Source organism: Haemaphysalis longicornis, unplaced genomic scaffold (assembly GCF_048455015.1).
Source record: "Haemaphysalis longicornis isolate Haplotype H1 unplaced genomic scaffold, Haemaphysalis longicornis Haplotype H1 scaffold_2, whole genome shotgun sequence".
Taxonomy (NCBI): domain Eukaryota; kingdom Metazoa; phylum Arthropoda; class Arachnida; order Ixodida; family Ixodidae; genus Haemaphysalis; species Haemaphysalis longicornis.
The window spans coordinates 216119734-216135866 of NW_027526295.1; the positions used below are offsets into that span (position 1 = coordinate 216119734).

At 48.2% G+C, this 16133-nt stretch overlaps 1 protein-coding gene across 1 annotated transcript in view; it reads left to right on the forward strand.

Annotated features, from left to right (window-relative positions):
- LOC144169889 (oxytocin receptor-like) overlaps positions 1 to 2889 on the forward strand; it is a 102873-nt gene extending 99984 nt beyond the window's left edge. The window contains exon 3 of the mRNA XM_077699308.1: positions 668 to 2889. Coding sequence (XP_077555434.1) covers positions 668 to 1146 — 479 coding nt within the window. The 3' untranslated portion in view covers positions 1147 to 2889. The remainder of the gene's footprint in view (positions 1 to 667) is intronic.
- Positions 2890 to 16133: the final 13244 nt, after the last annotated feature.

Sequence of the window (16133 nt, forward strand, 5' to 3'; positions counted from 1 at the left end):
CACGTCTACACCACGCAGCTATCACGCCGCTAGCACGCCGCTGAGTAGCCAACGCACGCCGCTGACGACGTAGTTTGAATGAGTCAAGGATATAAGGCGCGTTCGTAGCCTTTCATTCTGTGTCGGTTTTGTGGCGCAGTGGGAAGAGCACCATGTACCTCGCGTTCCGCCCACACGTAGTGACTGCGTTGAATCAGCAGCTTCTTGACGTAGTTTGAATGAGTCAGGGATATAAGGCGCGTTCGTAGCCTTTCATTCTGTGTCGGCTTTGTGGCGCAGTGGGTAGAGGACCATGTACCTTGCGTTCCGCCCGCAGGGTCGTGGGATCGAAACCAGGCGCCGGTAACTGTTATTTCTTTTTATAGTGTAGGGGGAGGCTGGCTGCTGCGGACGCCGACGCACGGGTGACGTCGTGAGTTATACAAATGCTCTGCATTTAAAAGACCCAGGAGGAGACGAGAATGCTCCTACCCTTCTTTCCCTTCACCTTCCCGTCGGAAGCAGCCTCGTACAGTCCACCTCACCCCGAAAGCTATGGCATTTCAGAACGTGTAGCGAATGGGTTACGGGTTACTCCTTCCTCAAACTGTTTAGCTCCTTCCCTGATCTCACCCCGCGCTCTTTCTTCTTTCTCCTCCCTTTTCCCCGCCACCTTCCCCTTCCGCAGACGCCGTGGTGACAATCCTGATGCTGCTCAACAGCCTCAACAGCTGCGTGAACCCGTGGATCTACCTCCTCTTCAACCGGAACCTAATGCACGCGCTCAAGCACCAGGTGTGCCGCTGCCCGGCCAAGAATGTCAGCCCCGGCATGGGCCCTAGCGGCATCGTGCCCGAGCTCACGACGCAGGGCACCGAGGCCAACGTCACGCTCAGCCAGCACACCGGTTCGCTGCTGCTCGCAGATCTCGATGCCGCCGGCTGTGGCGCCAAGGCCCACCCGCGGGCCACCCCGTGCTGCCGCGCCGCCGACGGCCACGCCAGGGGCCTCCTGGACAGGAACGGTCTGCCAGCCGAGAGGATCCGGATGACTTCGTTCGCGCCTCACGCGGTCGTCATATCCGCCGGCTCTGCCGGCAAGTGGTGCGGGACTGGCAGCCGAGGCCCTTCGAAACAGGAGTCGTGCGAGGAGCTCCTGAAGGCGTGATGCCCTTAGTCCGACCTTTAGTCTTGAGAACGCTGTTACGGTGACACGCAACAAGAACCGAGCAAGAAGATCCTTCAGACTTGTGATACTTTGTTCGGGCCTGTAAATATTGAGTGTCGTGTGAACGCTCCTTTTTAGACTTATGTTCACACAGACTGCTCGTGGGAAGTGCTCGTGACAGCTGCGGCTGGCGTGCAAGACGAGCTTTTTGGTTCAACTCGTGACGTTCATGTAGTTAATAGTAAACCTACGGCGGCGACTGGACAGCATTAGGCGGAGGAGTTGGGAGGATTGGGTAACTATCTCGCTGAGTGGAGAATATACTTCAGGACCAGTCCTTTTGCACTCGTTGAAGATGTGCTCAAAGAGAAGAGGCTCCCTAAAAGGGCTTCTTTCGGTTGTACCTGGCATGGTGCAACACAGAAATCTGTTCTTCTGTTTCTCTGTGTACATATCTATCTATTGCTCTCTAGAGGGCGGTGCGCTAAACGATATACAAGCAACGTTTATTAGCAACTACTGGTATGAAGGCATTGAGTTATCTTCATAAGACACAAAATACTACGATCAGAAGTTAGTCACGACATACATGGAAATGAAAGCAGTAAGAGTGTGCCGATTGTCGCGATGTTTCTTTTTTTCATTGTTTGCGCTCACGCTTTGCACGTCCGAGACTTCATTAATGCCACTGTCCTCGCTTGCCTCGTGAGAACTAAGCAGACGCATGCCACACAGTGAGTGTCACAACCGCACAACTGCTTACTTTCACCATACGCTATGCGATGAGTCCGCGAGTTTGAAGCTGTTACCCAAGACCTGATTTCATCGTCACCTTGCTATTTCTGATGACTTTGTGATGCTTCGACTGGCGCTACTCACGCAAGCCTCACGTAATTTTTTATACTTACCCATGCATGATGAGGTGGTGCTCAAGGACCCAACAGCCAGGTGATGATACTAACTTTGTATATAAACGGCCTCTGTTACCGTATTTATACTGGCTATTCTATTCGCAGATGAAATCATTGAAATGCATGTGAGCTGCGCTAGCGCGAAAGAGGTGTTACCGTCTTTCTTCCAAGTCGTAACCACTTCTCGTGTATTTATTTTTTGTGCCCCTTTAGAATCCTGGTATGCGTGTTGAGAAACCGTTTTTTGCTATTAGCAGCGCGTTCTGAATTCTTGATACAGTGTGGCAAACTGCGAGAAGAGGGCACTTACCGTAAGAACCAGTTGAAACCTATAGTGCACCAACGTATTGCACCTAAAAAGCTTGTCACTCTTCCTCATCGTATAAAGAAACCAAACGGCTGAAAGCTTTTAGGCTCGCCAACATAGTTTACATTGAAGTAAAAAGATTCAGACAGGTAGGACAGATCAAACACTTCCAGAACTCACTTCATTGGCAGTGCGCCCCTATGGCAGGCAATTCCTTTTGGGAAGACGCACCGGTTCTGATTAAAGATTGATTTGGCTTTTCCATTACTTGTGGGTGGCTCAGGTTCCAACAAGATCAAAGTCGTAGGCTTTAACGACACGAGAAAAGTGACTCACAAGTGTGTATCGCATATCAAATGAATGGTGAAGGAATTACGTTTCGCAGCGTCAGCTGGCAGTGCTAGAATGCTGCGTTTGGGACGTGTGGCGTAGCTGACGTTCGCGAAAAAAAAGAGCTGTGGAGCCTGACCGCCCGGCGGGCATAGTAATAGTCTTTATTTTCTCAAGGAACTTGTTGCAGGTGCGTGACAGCCAAGCCAAAGCAGGCTTGCGGGGCCCTGCCCGGCAGTTGGTTACACATTATGGACGTAGCGATGCACAAATATTGGTTAGTCTTGTTTATAACGGAAAAGAAAAGAAAAAAAGAACGAAAAAAGCAAGAACAGTGAACAAAAAAAGTAGTAGAAAAAGCACCAGAAAATACACTCGAAAGCATACATGTAGGTAAACCACGTATAGTTCAAAAACAGCGGCTATAATTTGAGCATGGCTGCTGAGCGAAAACAGTTTTGGGGGGGGGAAAGAGTTACGCATAGAAGGTACATAAAAAGTGCGCAGCTGCTCCCCATACTTAGTACAAACCCTCGGTATGACAAAATGCTCTCGCAAGCGAATGTCACGTTGAGACTTGTAGCCAATAGTCCGTGTGACAGAATATATTTCAGTACAATTGTCTCTCTGAACAGCACAGAAAAATCAGGCATGCATAACAACTCAAAGACCCGTACATGCGACCCATGCGATAAACAATACATTACAGACCTAAGAACCGATTTCAATATGCAGTTGATCTTGTTTTTCCCAGAAGGCGGTACAGAAATAAAAACTACAAATATCACACCGCTACACAACGTAGGCAAGCGCAAAGAATATTTGTTTACGTACGTCTAACGGGCATAAGGCTCTAATTGAAAACATGAGACAAGCAACCTTTCGGATTCCTTTACATACGTGCACTGAATGGCTATTCCAATACATGATGATATTCATCCTCGCAGTGCGCTGTCAGAGAGTAGAAACTGTAATGTTTTGTGTTTTGTCAGAAAAGCCATCTTCGTCTACGGCATTGTCAGCAATGACGACGGGATGGCGTGAAACCGATTGCAGTGTAATCAGTGTTCGCTTAGATGACGATGCCGTCATCTGGAGGGCAATGAACGACGGGTAGACCGATAATCGACTTTGAAATCCCACTGTCTTCATATCACCCAACGCTGCACCAGTGAGTACGTCACGCAAAAGTAGAGCATGCTGCTGGCGCTTAAATTTAGAACAATATCTAATCCCGTTCATCATAACCAGAGTGAACTACCATACCAAGCTTATGTATGATAATGAATGATGCAAAAGGGGCCAAAACATATAGGGACGCTGCGAGGCTATACTGTGAGGTGGTGGGTATATAGAATACAGGCTTCCAGCGTATGAGACCAGACGGAAAATCCTGTGAGGGTCCGGGGAACTTCCGGTAGGGTTGATTTCTCACGCAGCGAGATTTCGGCGCACGTTAACAGCGCCTGTAGTATCACATTAACCCATAGCCGTCCATGACAGCGCGCCTCATTGCCGAAAGGTGAGTCCGATGCATAAAACCTCCAAAATTAAAACAAACAAACGCAGTTTGAACCCGGATGTAGATAAGAGGTTTTGAATTTCTAAATTTTTCGTCCTAGTGTTTTTTATAGCGAAATCCATGCGCTGCTAGCTGTGCTGACCTCTCCAGTTCTCAATATAGAGCTCTTTCTCTCTATCTCTCGTTCTCAATTCAGAAACAAGTTTTAAGTTTATTAGCAAAGTAAATGCTTTTGTGATTATCTTCGATGTGCTTGTTTTGCAGAATAGCCGCAGATCTAAGACATGAAAACTTCGCAGTTGCCTGCTGTCTACAGTCCGACCACCACGGGAGAAAACTGATGGACGGCGAGGAATTAATACGTTTTTAGGGCTTTTGTGACAGTTTAAAAGGGCAACGTCAAAATACACCTTTAATAAATCATTGTAGCGATGCAGTAAACTCGTGACAACTAAGAAATATCTAAAAATTCTAAATCTTTATACAAATATCTAAATATCTAAAAATATCTAAGCCGCGTCTCGAACCCAGGAACGTTTGCGTGAGAAAAGAATACTTTGCCAACTCATTCATTCATTCACCAGTAAGCTACTGTTTTTTTAATGCACGGAGGCGTACCGCTCGCTCCGCCCCTAAATGGTTGTTTTCCTCCCGTTTTGGATCCAGCTTGAATCACTCCACAGACCACTTTGTCATAACGGCTGTGTCGTTTCCTCTCAAAAGCAGTTCTCGCTCCTCACGGCGGACATCGCCCCTTAATTAAAAGCCGGGACATGGAGGGGGAGTATCATTCAGCTAAACATATAGGCTGCATTCACAGTCAGGCGTAGAGCTCAAACTCGCTGACTAGCATGAATTCCAGTAATTTCTCTTTAATGGAAATTCAGCACACTAAGGCGAGCATGTAAATCACTGCTTCACTCCCCAAGCCACGAAATGCGGTCACCATATCTATTAGCCCCGGCTATCCTGCCACCGTGATGTCAAAGTAGACGTAGTTGAACAGCTTGTGTCCACGTGACTTTACGTGTCTTTCAGTACGCACCGCCTGCCCGCGACTTGTCTTGGCTTTATGTCGTCAATGTCATGTCCAACTTGCACGCTATCAAACTGTCATTTATGGGAAGTGTTTTTTTTTTTGTGAAACATTTTCTGAATATGAACTCTGTCCTTACATATGCTTTCTTATTCGCAACTACATGTTTTACATTAATAAACCTATGTGAAGCTACGGATGTCTAATCAGTAAGTCTCGACTCTCTTTTATGCGACTCCAAAGGCAAGTGGAAGACACTATATGAGTATGCTACTCAACAACACCTATCCGAACAGCGTACCACTGAGCCTAGGAAAGCGAATTTGATGAAGGCTGTGCCTACGTATACTACTTCGCTCAAAATTCAATGCATTCTGTATTTTAACATTACGCAATGCCAACATACCTTTTTCTTCTAATCCAGCAATACCACAGCGCAGATTCAATCTGCACGATAAACAATCGGCTACTTTCTGCGTAATTTCCTGAATTCCTTGCAGGAGTTTGTTCAAATTAAAATTTTAAGCGCCGAGCCTATCCCTGGGCTATTCGGCGCGTTTAGTACGAGGACTACAGATTAGTTTAGACCACCCACTTACGTTTAATATGGGCCTTAGTCGTGACAAGCGAGCGTTTTGCTTTCGACCCCCCCCCACCCGTCAAACGGACAAAGTATCGAAGCCACGACCCCGTGCTCAGTATCGTATCACCTCAACCCCTGAGAAACCACGGTTTGAAGCAGACATTCGTTAACTATGGAACTTGTAGTGATGTGTTCTTACGGTAGTATCTCGGGCCATAATTTTGCGAGAGAGAGAGAGAAAAAATTATGCACGGCCGATTTTCCGAGTTTCAACCGAATGCGTACATTATGAAATATTGCTTACGTTTCAGTGAATATTTCTGGAGGTAGAGCGTCCCTTTCGGCGTAGTATTGAATAAAAAAAATTATAGCTGCCGCATTTCGTGCCATGCGAGAACCTTCTGCAGAATTTCACGATTCCCTCGCATGCCTTCACGTGCTGCTGCCGTCGGTGGTGCTTTCATTGCTTTATTCGAAAGCATTAAGTAACAGGGGCGAAATGAAGGTGCCATCATGAAGATAGCAAGCGACAACATAGGGATGATGTGTAGGTGTATCTACATCGTGCTGACATTTATTTTACTGCAGCAAGGTGCTTGTACATCTTGTACGTCGGGGTCCGTGTCAAGTGTCAAATCAGGGCGAGCTTACAAGAAGAGAGAGAGCGAGTTTCTATTCGTCAAGCAGAGGCTGAAGAAAACAAGAGGGATGGGAGGACGGTAAATCATCATGGTCAAATGGAAGTGCTGCAGACGAAAAATGATTGTTCCTGTGGTTCGCATAAGACCGCAATTCGACGGTCCGTAAAAGAAAACGAATGGAACCAACCCGAGGGAACGGGTGATAAAAGGAGATTTAATCAGCAAAGCATGAGAGAAGCGCCGGTTTCAGGCGGTAAGATATAACCGACAAACAACCGCTCCACAGGGTTACAAGAAGAAGGTTTGACGGCGTAGGCTGGGCTCGTAAGCTTCCCTAGGGAAGAAAGAGCAAGGTGGGAGACCCTTTTCGAAGGCGTCGTCAACAGCGCGCAGAACAATGTGGTGTTTGGGAAAGCATAGCTGGGTCACCAAACAAGAGGCGCCGAGATATCCGCGAGACAATAAGGCCGTCGATAGCGGGAGCCAGTCAAGAAAAATTGCGGCCAACGCGGCTTGCCGAGTGCGAAGGTGAAAATCACGAATCTGGAAAACCGCAAGTGGTATACCAAGAAACATAGCCGTACATGGCTGCAGAAAAAAGGTAGGGCAAATAAACTAGAGTTTGGCGACTACCCGTAAACCTTCCGCAAGCCTTTCCACACAAGAAAAGGGCACCAACTCCTACTTTGTAAAGAGAAGGGCACATCTCTGGTGTATACTCGGCTCGCAACCACACGAGGAGCGAGCTATTGTGCACACGTGTGTTCGTCCTTTTGTTACAAGGAAGAAAGCGAAGAGAGTCAGCGAAACCCAAAGCGGAAGCCCCCATTTTCCCGAAGAACCACAGAAAACTTGTAATGGGTATTTTAAGCTCTTTCCTTTCTTGCCGAAATATTCCTTTTCAAGGCCCCAAGTGGCAGCGCGCTTCTTCGTTACAGGTATCAGTTTTGGAGCAGCGGGGCACGAAAACAATACGTGACAGCATCCAGAACGGCGACAAGTGACCTTTCATGGGAGCGATATGAAGTTCAAATGACGGAACCGCGTACAAGAAATTGATACTCCATAACTTTTGTCCACGTTTCGTTAACCAGGACAGTGGTGTAATTCTAGTAGCCGTGGTGCATCTAAACATAGTGAGGTATGGCGCCGTCGGGAACGAGAAAAAACCGCGACTGAAAAGAGTGAGTCTCACGAAAACAACAATAATGGTATTTCTTTTTTTTTTCTTTATTGCCATACTTTGACACACAAACAAAACACTACACTCTAGCCAGCACTTGAATAACAGAGTAATGGCTAAAATTGTTTGTTAATGGCTAAAATGTTTGGCTAAAATGGCTAAAATGTTTGTTAAAGTTTCAAACACGGGCAACCATTCCGGAGGCTCGGGCTGAGCCCTCCACACTTCAATAATCAGACGAACAGACTCAGAAAAGTACTCTTTGGACCGTTTGGCATCGATGTCGCGATGGCGGATGGCCATGCGCGATTTCCAAATGCCGTGCAGGGCCAGAACCATGACGAGGTCATATGGTACCCCATCCTCGCTTTGAATGGGTAGAAACCTGATCCCGTAGGCATCCAGGGGGAAGTCCTTCTTTAATCTGCGATGAAGCACATCCCAAAAGAAGACCCCATCCCAACACTCCAAGAAAACATGTTCAACCGTCTCGGGTTTTTTGCATGGGTAACAGTCTACCCCCCATGGAATGTATAGACCTTTCTCTTTTTGCCAGGTTTTTACTGGAAGGACGCCCACGTGAAGTTTAAAAAAGAACGTTTTAAACCATGGCGGCACTGCCATTCTCTTTACTCGTTTAAGTACGTCCTGCCCAGGCCCTGCACGGTACATGGATCTGTACATCGGCCCAGGCAAAACAATATCCGCAAGGTCATGATACAGTCTTTTGCGGTATTTCGAACAACAGCCAAGCCAGAAACGGAAGCTCAGGGGATTTAAAAGCTTCTGGGTCGCTGAGGGTTTCCGAGGGCTTTTCGGTGGCAACAAGGGCTAAAAACAGACAAACACAAAAAGGAAGAAACAAACAAAAACGAGACCGCGTGGGATGCATCAGCTCGTCTCTTCAAACATTCTGCTGTCTGTTGTGGTTCCGGCTCGTGCCCATACGCCTTCCGCGCTCCGAGCACTAACTTGCTACTCTTTGCTTTTTACTCACTGCTTGTAAAGCACTTAAGTGAATTAAATGAGTTTGTTTGCTAGGAAGCGGTGTGCCCCTGTTAATGTTATTTCGAACAGGGCAGCGTGACAAACTTGATTCTTTCTGGATGTTGCAGTAATTTCATTTCATTTCATCTTAAAGGCAGAAATGTATAAAACCATGCACACACACCTTAAATTAAGTGATTGAAGGCCCGAATGTATATAACCATGCATGCACAGCTTCACAATTGAAATTAGCGCTACGGTAATGGCTAATGCTGGTGCTTTTTTTAGCTTTTCTACATTTATTCAGCAACGGCGATCGTGCACGTGGTCACAGACAGTCCAGGCCTCGAAGCGACCCGGAAATGGCACATTTTACCAACCGTTGCTACAGAAATTGCGCTCCATCAGTGTTGTAAAATTTTATTTTAGGGGCTCAGGCTGTCGGCGTCCCATGTCTTCGGCGTCTCATGTCGTTGTAGTATTATGTAGTCACGGTACTAAAACACGGGGGCACTCGTTTTCCAACGCCTCGGGCTAGAACGGTTCGCGCCTCAAAGACACGAGACTTCCACAGCAAAGTTGTATACGCCTACCCCCAACGGTTTTATCCCCATGGGCCAAAACGCCAACGTGCCAATAATACACTTGCACACTGCAGGCTTCGCCCCACCCAGGTTTCACGTTAGTGAAGATGGCCCGGAATCTTTCTTCTTTTTTTCTTATTCTTTGCTTTTTTTAAATTCTGTCCGACCAATTATCTTCACGGTGATGTGGCAGTAACGTGAGGATGTTCCACATCGTCACGGCAAGCCGGATGTGGTTCAGGAGACAATTGCGAGTGTCCTATCTGTTGCCGACAAGAACCCTTTGGAAAGTCTACCTCGGTTTTCCTCCTCCAAGAGCAACTAGTCCAACAAACCCGCTCCATATTAAGATGCAGGGTAAATTAGTACGTGGAAGTAAACAAGTAGGTTCCCCGCCACAGGTCGGGGCAGCATACTGGTTCACTGTTGATGTAGCCGGCCCGAGTAAAAGGAATTGACGTCGTTGTTTTAAGGGCGTTTCTTTAGACTTCACCGCCTAGATGTCGCTTGGTGAAAGAAAAAAAAAATATTTCATTCCCTGATTATTTTGGCGCTGGAACAGCAACAAGGCGGAACCTTCTTTTGTGCTGTCCACGCGTCTTACATTACTGTATAGGAGACGCCGTGTTACGCCCCTCCTCGTCCGCTGTCCACCCAGTGGATCTAATAAGAGCGTCCTGGTTTGGCGGGGTCATTAGGTGAGGCTTCGGTTACACAATAGCTCTGTCATGTTGCCACTGAGGGGTCGCCGGCGAGATAATGGAATGGGCGGACAAGCATCCGCGTTGTGTTACTGGGGCTGGGTGACTAATGACAGTCGCTTCTTTTTCTTTTCTCTCCTTCCGCGTCAGACTTTTCGGGCCGTGATTGCGGTGTTTCTTGGTTATGCGGCTCGTAGTCAGTCTGTTGCGGAAATCCGGTCGCATCTCCATTTCACATGTAATCGCACTTATTTAGTTCGCAAGCCCTACGAGTGTCGACCATGGAAAACTTGTGCGGATACTCGATGTGAAGCCTATACCGTCGACTCCCGTTAATACGAAGTCCACGGGGACCGCAAAAAACAAAAAAAAAAAACAAAAAAAAAACTTCGAATTAGCCGAATTTCAACCTATGCAGAAAGCACGAAAATATCATTGTTATTAGTATGCAGCACGCCTCACTTGTTGATTTCGTTGAGAATCTCGACTTTCATGGGCAGTTTGAGCGTATGACACGGTTTGCCCTGATAGTTCAGACTGAACGCTGAATTCGAGGCCATTCCACAGACTGCTCACACGGGGCTTTGCGCAGCAAAAAAGAAAGCCGTTCCACTCAATGTGAAAGCTGCCGGAAGTGCGGAGCACTGATTAACCATAATGAGATGTACCGCCGTTATCCGCTCATTGCTACCACCCCATGCAATTCAAATTTGAAACTGCGTCAGCGGGAAACTGCGCGCCTGCCTGAAACTGCGCCGGCGGGAGTTCTTTCTGTGCTTGCTTTAATTTTGTATGCTGGAGCTGTGTTGCGTTATTTCAAACGCCTAACTTTTTTATTGCTTAGCTGGAACCTTTCTGCGTCATTTCTAAAGCGCCTATTTTTTCTTGCGTGGCTGGAGGCTTTCTGCGGCATTTCGAACACACCATTTTCTTCTTTGCGCGTGGAGCCTTCCTGCGTCATTTTACAACGCGCCATTTTTTCCTTGCGCGGCCGCTTTTTTCGCATACTATCGTAAAAACCAACCCAACGAGCATTGCTAACTAAATGAACGTGGGCGCTGCCGGATAATTACGCATATTTTGCCTCAAATGTACCTATACTTTTCTTTGCGCTAAACATCGGGGAGAGGTAGGACAAGCGCCAGCAGTTCACGAGTTCGAACGCTTATGACTATATAAACCGCTTGGCTTTCGAATCCTGTGGGGTACACCACGACAACAGCGCTATAACGCAACACCCTGTTGCTCTACTTCAGTCCAGCGAGCGAGCTACGATGACAAGGCGAGCCCCTAAAGTGCTCTGCACTTAAAGATGGTTAAGGACATGAAAACAGGGACGCGTACGCTGGCGTGAGTCTCAGGTGACCTGCCGCCTTACGGTTGTGCGATGGCGCCGACAAAGTGCAGAGTACGACGCTGTTGTGGTTCTTAAAAAATTGTAAATTTTATCACCCACGACGGATTCCCGCTAGGGGGCGAGGAAAGGGAAGATGCACTCACATCGGCCTCCGGTGACTTTGGCTTTTCCGATGGTCTAATTTCATCTCAGGCTCATGTACGTGTGATTTCGGAGTGCGTGGTAGCCTAGTGCACACCTCGACGCCGAACACGTGAGTAGACTCTCTACCGGGCAACTCCTAGCGCATGTTGCGACCGCGCGGGGGCACCCGATCCGAGTTCCGTGGCCTCCAACATACGATGGGTAGCGTGTATGGTGCGAGCGGCCAGCCGGTGTTGCAGTCGTGAAGAAGTCCAGAGCAGTAGGATAACGTAACTGTTTACTTCATAGCGAGAGGTGAGCCGAAGCCAAAAAAACATACAATGCCCTGACGGGCGAGGTTACAATACAGGACACGAGCAGAGCGACCGCATGGATTCGCTGCTCAGACAGGAATGCCTTTCAACGTTTGTGCTGCTTCTATTTATACCCAAAAGCCACAAAGGTCAAACACCCCCAAGATTAACATGCCACGAACATCACATACACACACAACGCTCTTTCCCCAGTTTGTGAGTCATTCATAGCCTTGCTGCACGTGGCGTCCGAGAGAGGGGAGAGAGTGTCCTTGAAAGGTGCCGGGGTCGCGCTATCGAAGGTTGATCGGGCCGATAGCGAAACGTCTGAGCCGGGTATGTCGGGGCGGGACTCACCGCCGCGCAGGTGCCTGAAGGGTGTGGCGAACGTCGTAGCTTCGCACGTGGAAGCTGATGCCGGAAAACACGTGGCGGCTGATTCGTAACAGCTAAACACGTGGCGTTGGCCGATTCGTAACACCCACTCGGTGGGTTAGGCCTAAGAGCTTCGCCGGCTGCGCCAGAACCGACCCTCGTTCTGGCGCCTCCCTTCCAGTGCGCAAAGAGACCTTCCTCCTGGCTTTGGAAGCAACTTGACCCCTGACACCCCCCCGAATTAAAACCAGAACGGCTCCACGGCGACTGCGACGTAGACATCTCTGACGACGAGGACTGCTGGATCTTCTGGCAAGGAAAACGCAAAAAACAGACCTGCACCGCGAAACAGGAAGCTTGGGTGAGTCTGCCCCGTTACCAAGTGCTCCTTCGCACTACCAACGATACGGCTGGGAGCTATACACCGAACCTTACACTAGACAAGAACCTTGAAGGCACGATCACCAAGCCCAGATATTTCGATGCGACCTCGCTGCGCAAGACCGTCAAGGCAAACTTTATTCTTATTAAGGTGGACGCCGAAGAGCAAGCCAATGAGTTCTGCACTATCACCCGCCTAACCATAGCACAAGGTCCACACCCAAAGCACATTTTTGTGGAAATTGCCTGAGCCATAACAGCTCGACGAGTAAAGGAGTGATAAGCATTTCGCAGAACGATATGAATGACCAACTGATGTCCTGCCTTCGCAACGAGCTGGTCGAGATATTACACGCCAAAAGGCTCGGACGCAGCAACAAGGCGTTGATCACGTTTAATTCCGCGAAAACCCCCCGAACCGTCAGATATCACAACGAGATCCTTCCCGGGGCTCCATACAAACCCAAAACACTGGTATGTTTGAAATGTCATAAGGAAGGTCATGTGGTGCGCCACTGCCCTAACGAAGAAGAATGTCATGAATGCGGCAAAGTTCAGGCCTTGAAAAAGAATAAGATGTGCAAGAACGCTTGCTACTGCTCCGTACGCACAGAAACAGGCCGTCCGGCAACTAGTAATAGCTGCCCAAATCGGAGAAAGCAGAAAACAACAAAAATATTATTTGACTGACACGACAACAAAGCCAGGAGCCGCTCGCGTTCCGGGTCACGTTCGCGATCCTGAAGCACGACACGCAAGGATACGGCAAACAGTGCCAACAACTCGTCAGGATTGGACCTAAAGCCTCCAAAAAATGGTCCGTCGTCGTCTCTGTCCAGCAGCCAGTTACGTCGTGACCACGTGACAAGGAAAGACGCCTTCAAGAGCTGACTCGCATGATTGACGACCTGCAAAAGACACTAGAAACTGCGAGGCAGGAAATGACATCATTCACGACAGAAATTAACCTTGAACGCAACCGCCAGGTGCGAATTCTTTCCCCACCAAAATATGGTCGTGAAAACTTCAAATAGCGTTCCCACACACAATAGTAAGCGAGAACTAAACAGTCAACCTTAGCTACGAAATCGCGTCTCCTTCAAATTAAAGCGCTCGAAGGAAACTCACGAAAAAATGCAAACCCTGAACGCGAAACTCGGCAACAGTAAGCACATCCACCGCACCGAAACGGAAGCCTACCAAGAGAGATGAAATAGCATCTAAACGAAAGTTAACGACATCGCTGGAGCAATCACCAACCTCAACACCATGATCACGGCCCTGCAGTATAGAATGGAAACCTTTGCATCAAACCCAGAGTCAGGGAAAGGTCCCTTCCACTCATCGTGCTGCAAATCTATCCGCTTCATACCCACACGTGAATGGGACGCAATTACCCAACCATTTTGCAATGTAATTGCCGCAGCCTCACATAAAACGGCACAGAGTTAAAAACTCGGCTCACGGAACAATTACCCCTGCGACACGCCCCATCGCCATTCTTCTGTAAGAGACTCGAACAGCCAACTTTCACATTCCTAGATACATTACCCACTTTCTTCCTACTCTTACATATAAGGCAACAGAAAAGCCTGCGGGACAGAGTGGGATGTTCATTTGGTTCCACACCTGTTCCCCCTCCTACCCATCCCTGCCCCCCGTGCAGTGCAGACCGACCCACCATACACCACCTTCTCCGGGACTGTGCCGGACTCTCCGAGGAGCGCCGTAGGTGTCTATACGTCGCGTCCCTTCAAGCACGGATAACGCCTTCGAGTGATGTGAAAGAAGCTTTAATGACCCCGTGGAAATTTGCTGGACGTACAGGTCTAGTGAAAATGGCCTAAATCAGGTGGTCCGCGTGCGGGGCGGACACGCGTTGTGATTGAACCCCATTCCCCCGGTGGTTTATTTCCCCTCCTGTTCCTCCCCTTCTCCCGCACGAGGCGTTCAACCTCTCCCTTCTGAACAAATTCATTAATTCATTCATGAAGATATTACGGTCAACTCGATGCTTTCTGTTCGAAATAACTTACAATTAACCGATATACCGAGTTTTACCTTCAAATTATGGAATGATTTCTAATGTTGAATTGCGGGACCAGTGCATTACATCCGATAAAACGAAAATTCCAGTTAAGAGACTTCGAATTATCGAGATTCCACTGTATATAGCAGTGTTACGTACCCACAAAGTAGCTCATATCCGCGGAAGTATATCAGCCAACGCTTTAAAAACGGCTAAAAAGTTCCATCATTTATGTCAGGCCACAGGTTCAATCAATCAATCAATCAATCAATCAATCAATCAATCAATCAATCAATCAATCAATCAATCAATCAATCAATCAATCCATCAATTAATCAATCCATCAATCACAAAAAATGTGCTCGAGCAGTAGGAGGGTCGACCACATTAGATTGGTGCGCGTTGAAGCCTCGCGCCGTGTTGCATATAAGAATTGCGGGTACTTGTAAGGAACGCAAAATCTCCGGGTAAACGTTTGCCAAGCGCCTCCTGCGGGTATGGGCTTTGGCCCTTATTGGGCATAATAACCACAAGTAGCCTAACGTTGAGCCTAACGACGTACAAAGCAACGTCAAACTCAGAGTGCGTCAAGCTTCCGCGGGTACCTGTTGACGTCGTTAGGGCCCAAAGCGTAACGTGAAGCCTCACATCAGGAAAATACCGGAAAAGTGTTGGCTAATAAATCTCATCACGTATGTGCTGCGGTGAGGGTAAATTTCAAGAGCGGAGCTGTTGCACAAACCTGTAAGTTCACCATTGCAGAAAAAATACCAAGCAAATGTCCAGCGCTCGTGAGCACGTGCCTCGCGCCGGCCACCGAGCGTCCCTGGCACGCGCAGGGGCTTAAGCAAAAACAAAAGCTTCACTGCTAATTCTAAAGGCCATTGATTGATTGATTGATTGAAAAACCTTTATTAAGACAGGAAGACCAGAGGTCCGAGCGTGGTAAGGGAAGAAAGGAGGGAAATGGAAGCCAATAACTTAAGCACTTGTCCACATTGATGTCTCGATGAAGTCCAATAGTTGAGGCAGTCGTATACATATATAGGCCGGAGTCTTAATTGTGTCCACTGCTAAATAGTCCAAGCACGGCAGTCACCGATGGCGCTCTTATACCAGTCGTGCTAGGCCACTCTTTAGAGAATACGTCGCTATTTGTGCGAGTAAGGACGTGTCCAGTAGAGTTGGGTCTGGTTGAGGGTTCGGGGCGGTGAAGGTACGGTGGCGATTGAAGGCTGGACATGTCCAGACCAAGTGCCGGAGGTCGGCTGGGAGGCTCGACTGGCAATGAGGACATCGGGGAGGAAGGTGAGGCGTGTACCATTTACGAACTGTTTCCGGTGTGAAGGCAGTGTTTGTGATAAACTTGTTGATGAAGATCTGGCCACTACGTGGTAAGGGCGGCAGTTTACTTAGGCGCCGCTAGGAGTAAGGTTTTTTAGTCGCTGACGTCTATCCAATTTGTAGCGATGAATCCGCAAGGACGGAGATGGTGTAGATGAACGAGACGGTTCCTCGGCAGAGACCAGCGGAGTTTGAGTTAATGCACACTGCTGTGCGGCCGCATGAGCCGCCTGGTTACCAGTCGAGTTCGGCTCGTGGCCAGGTACCCAGTCAAAGCGG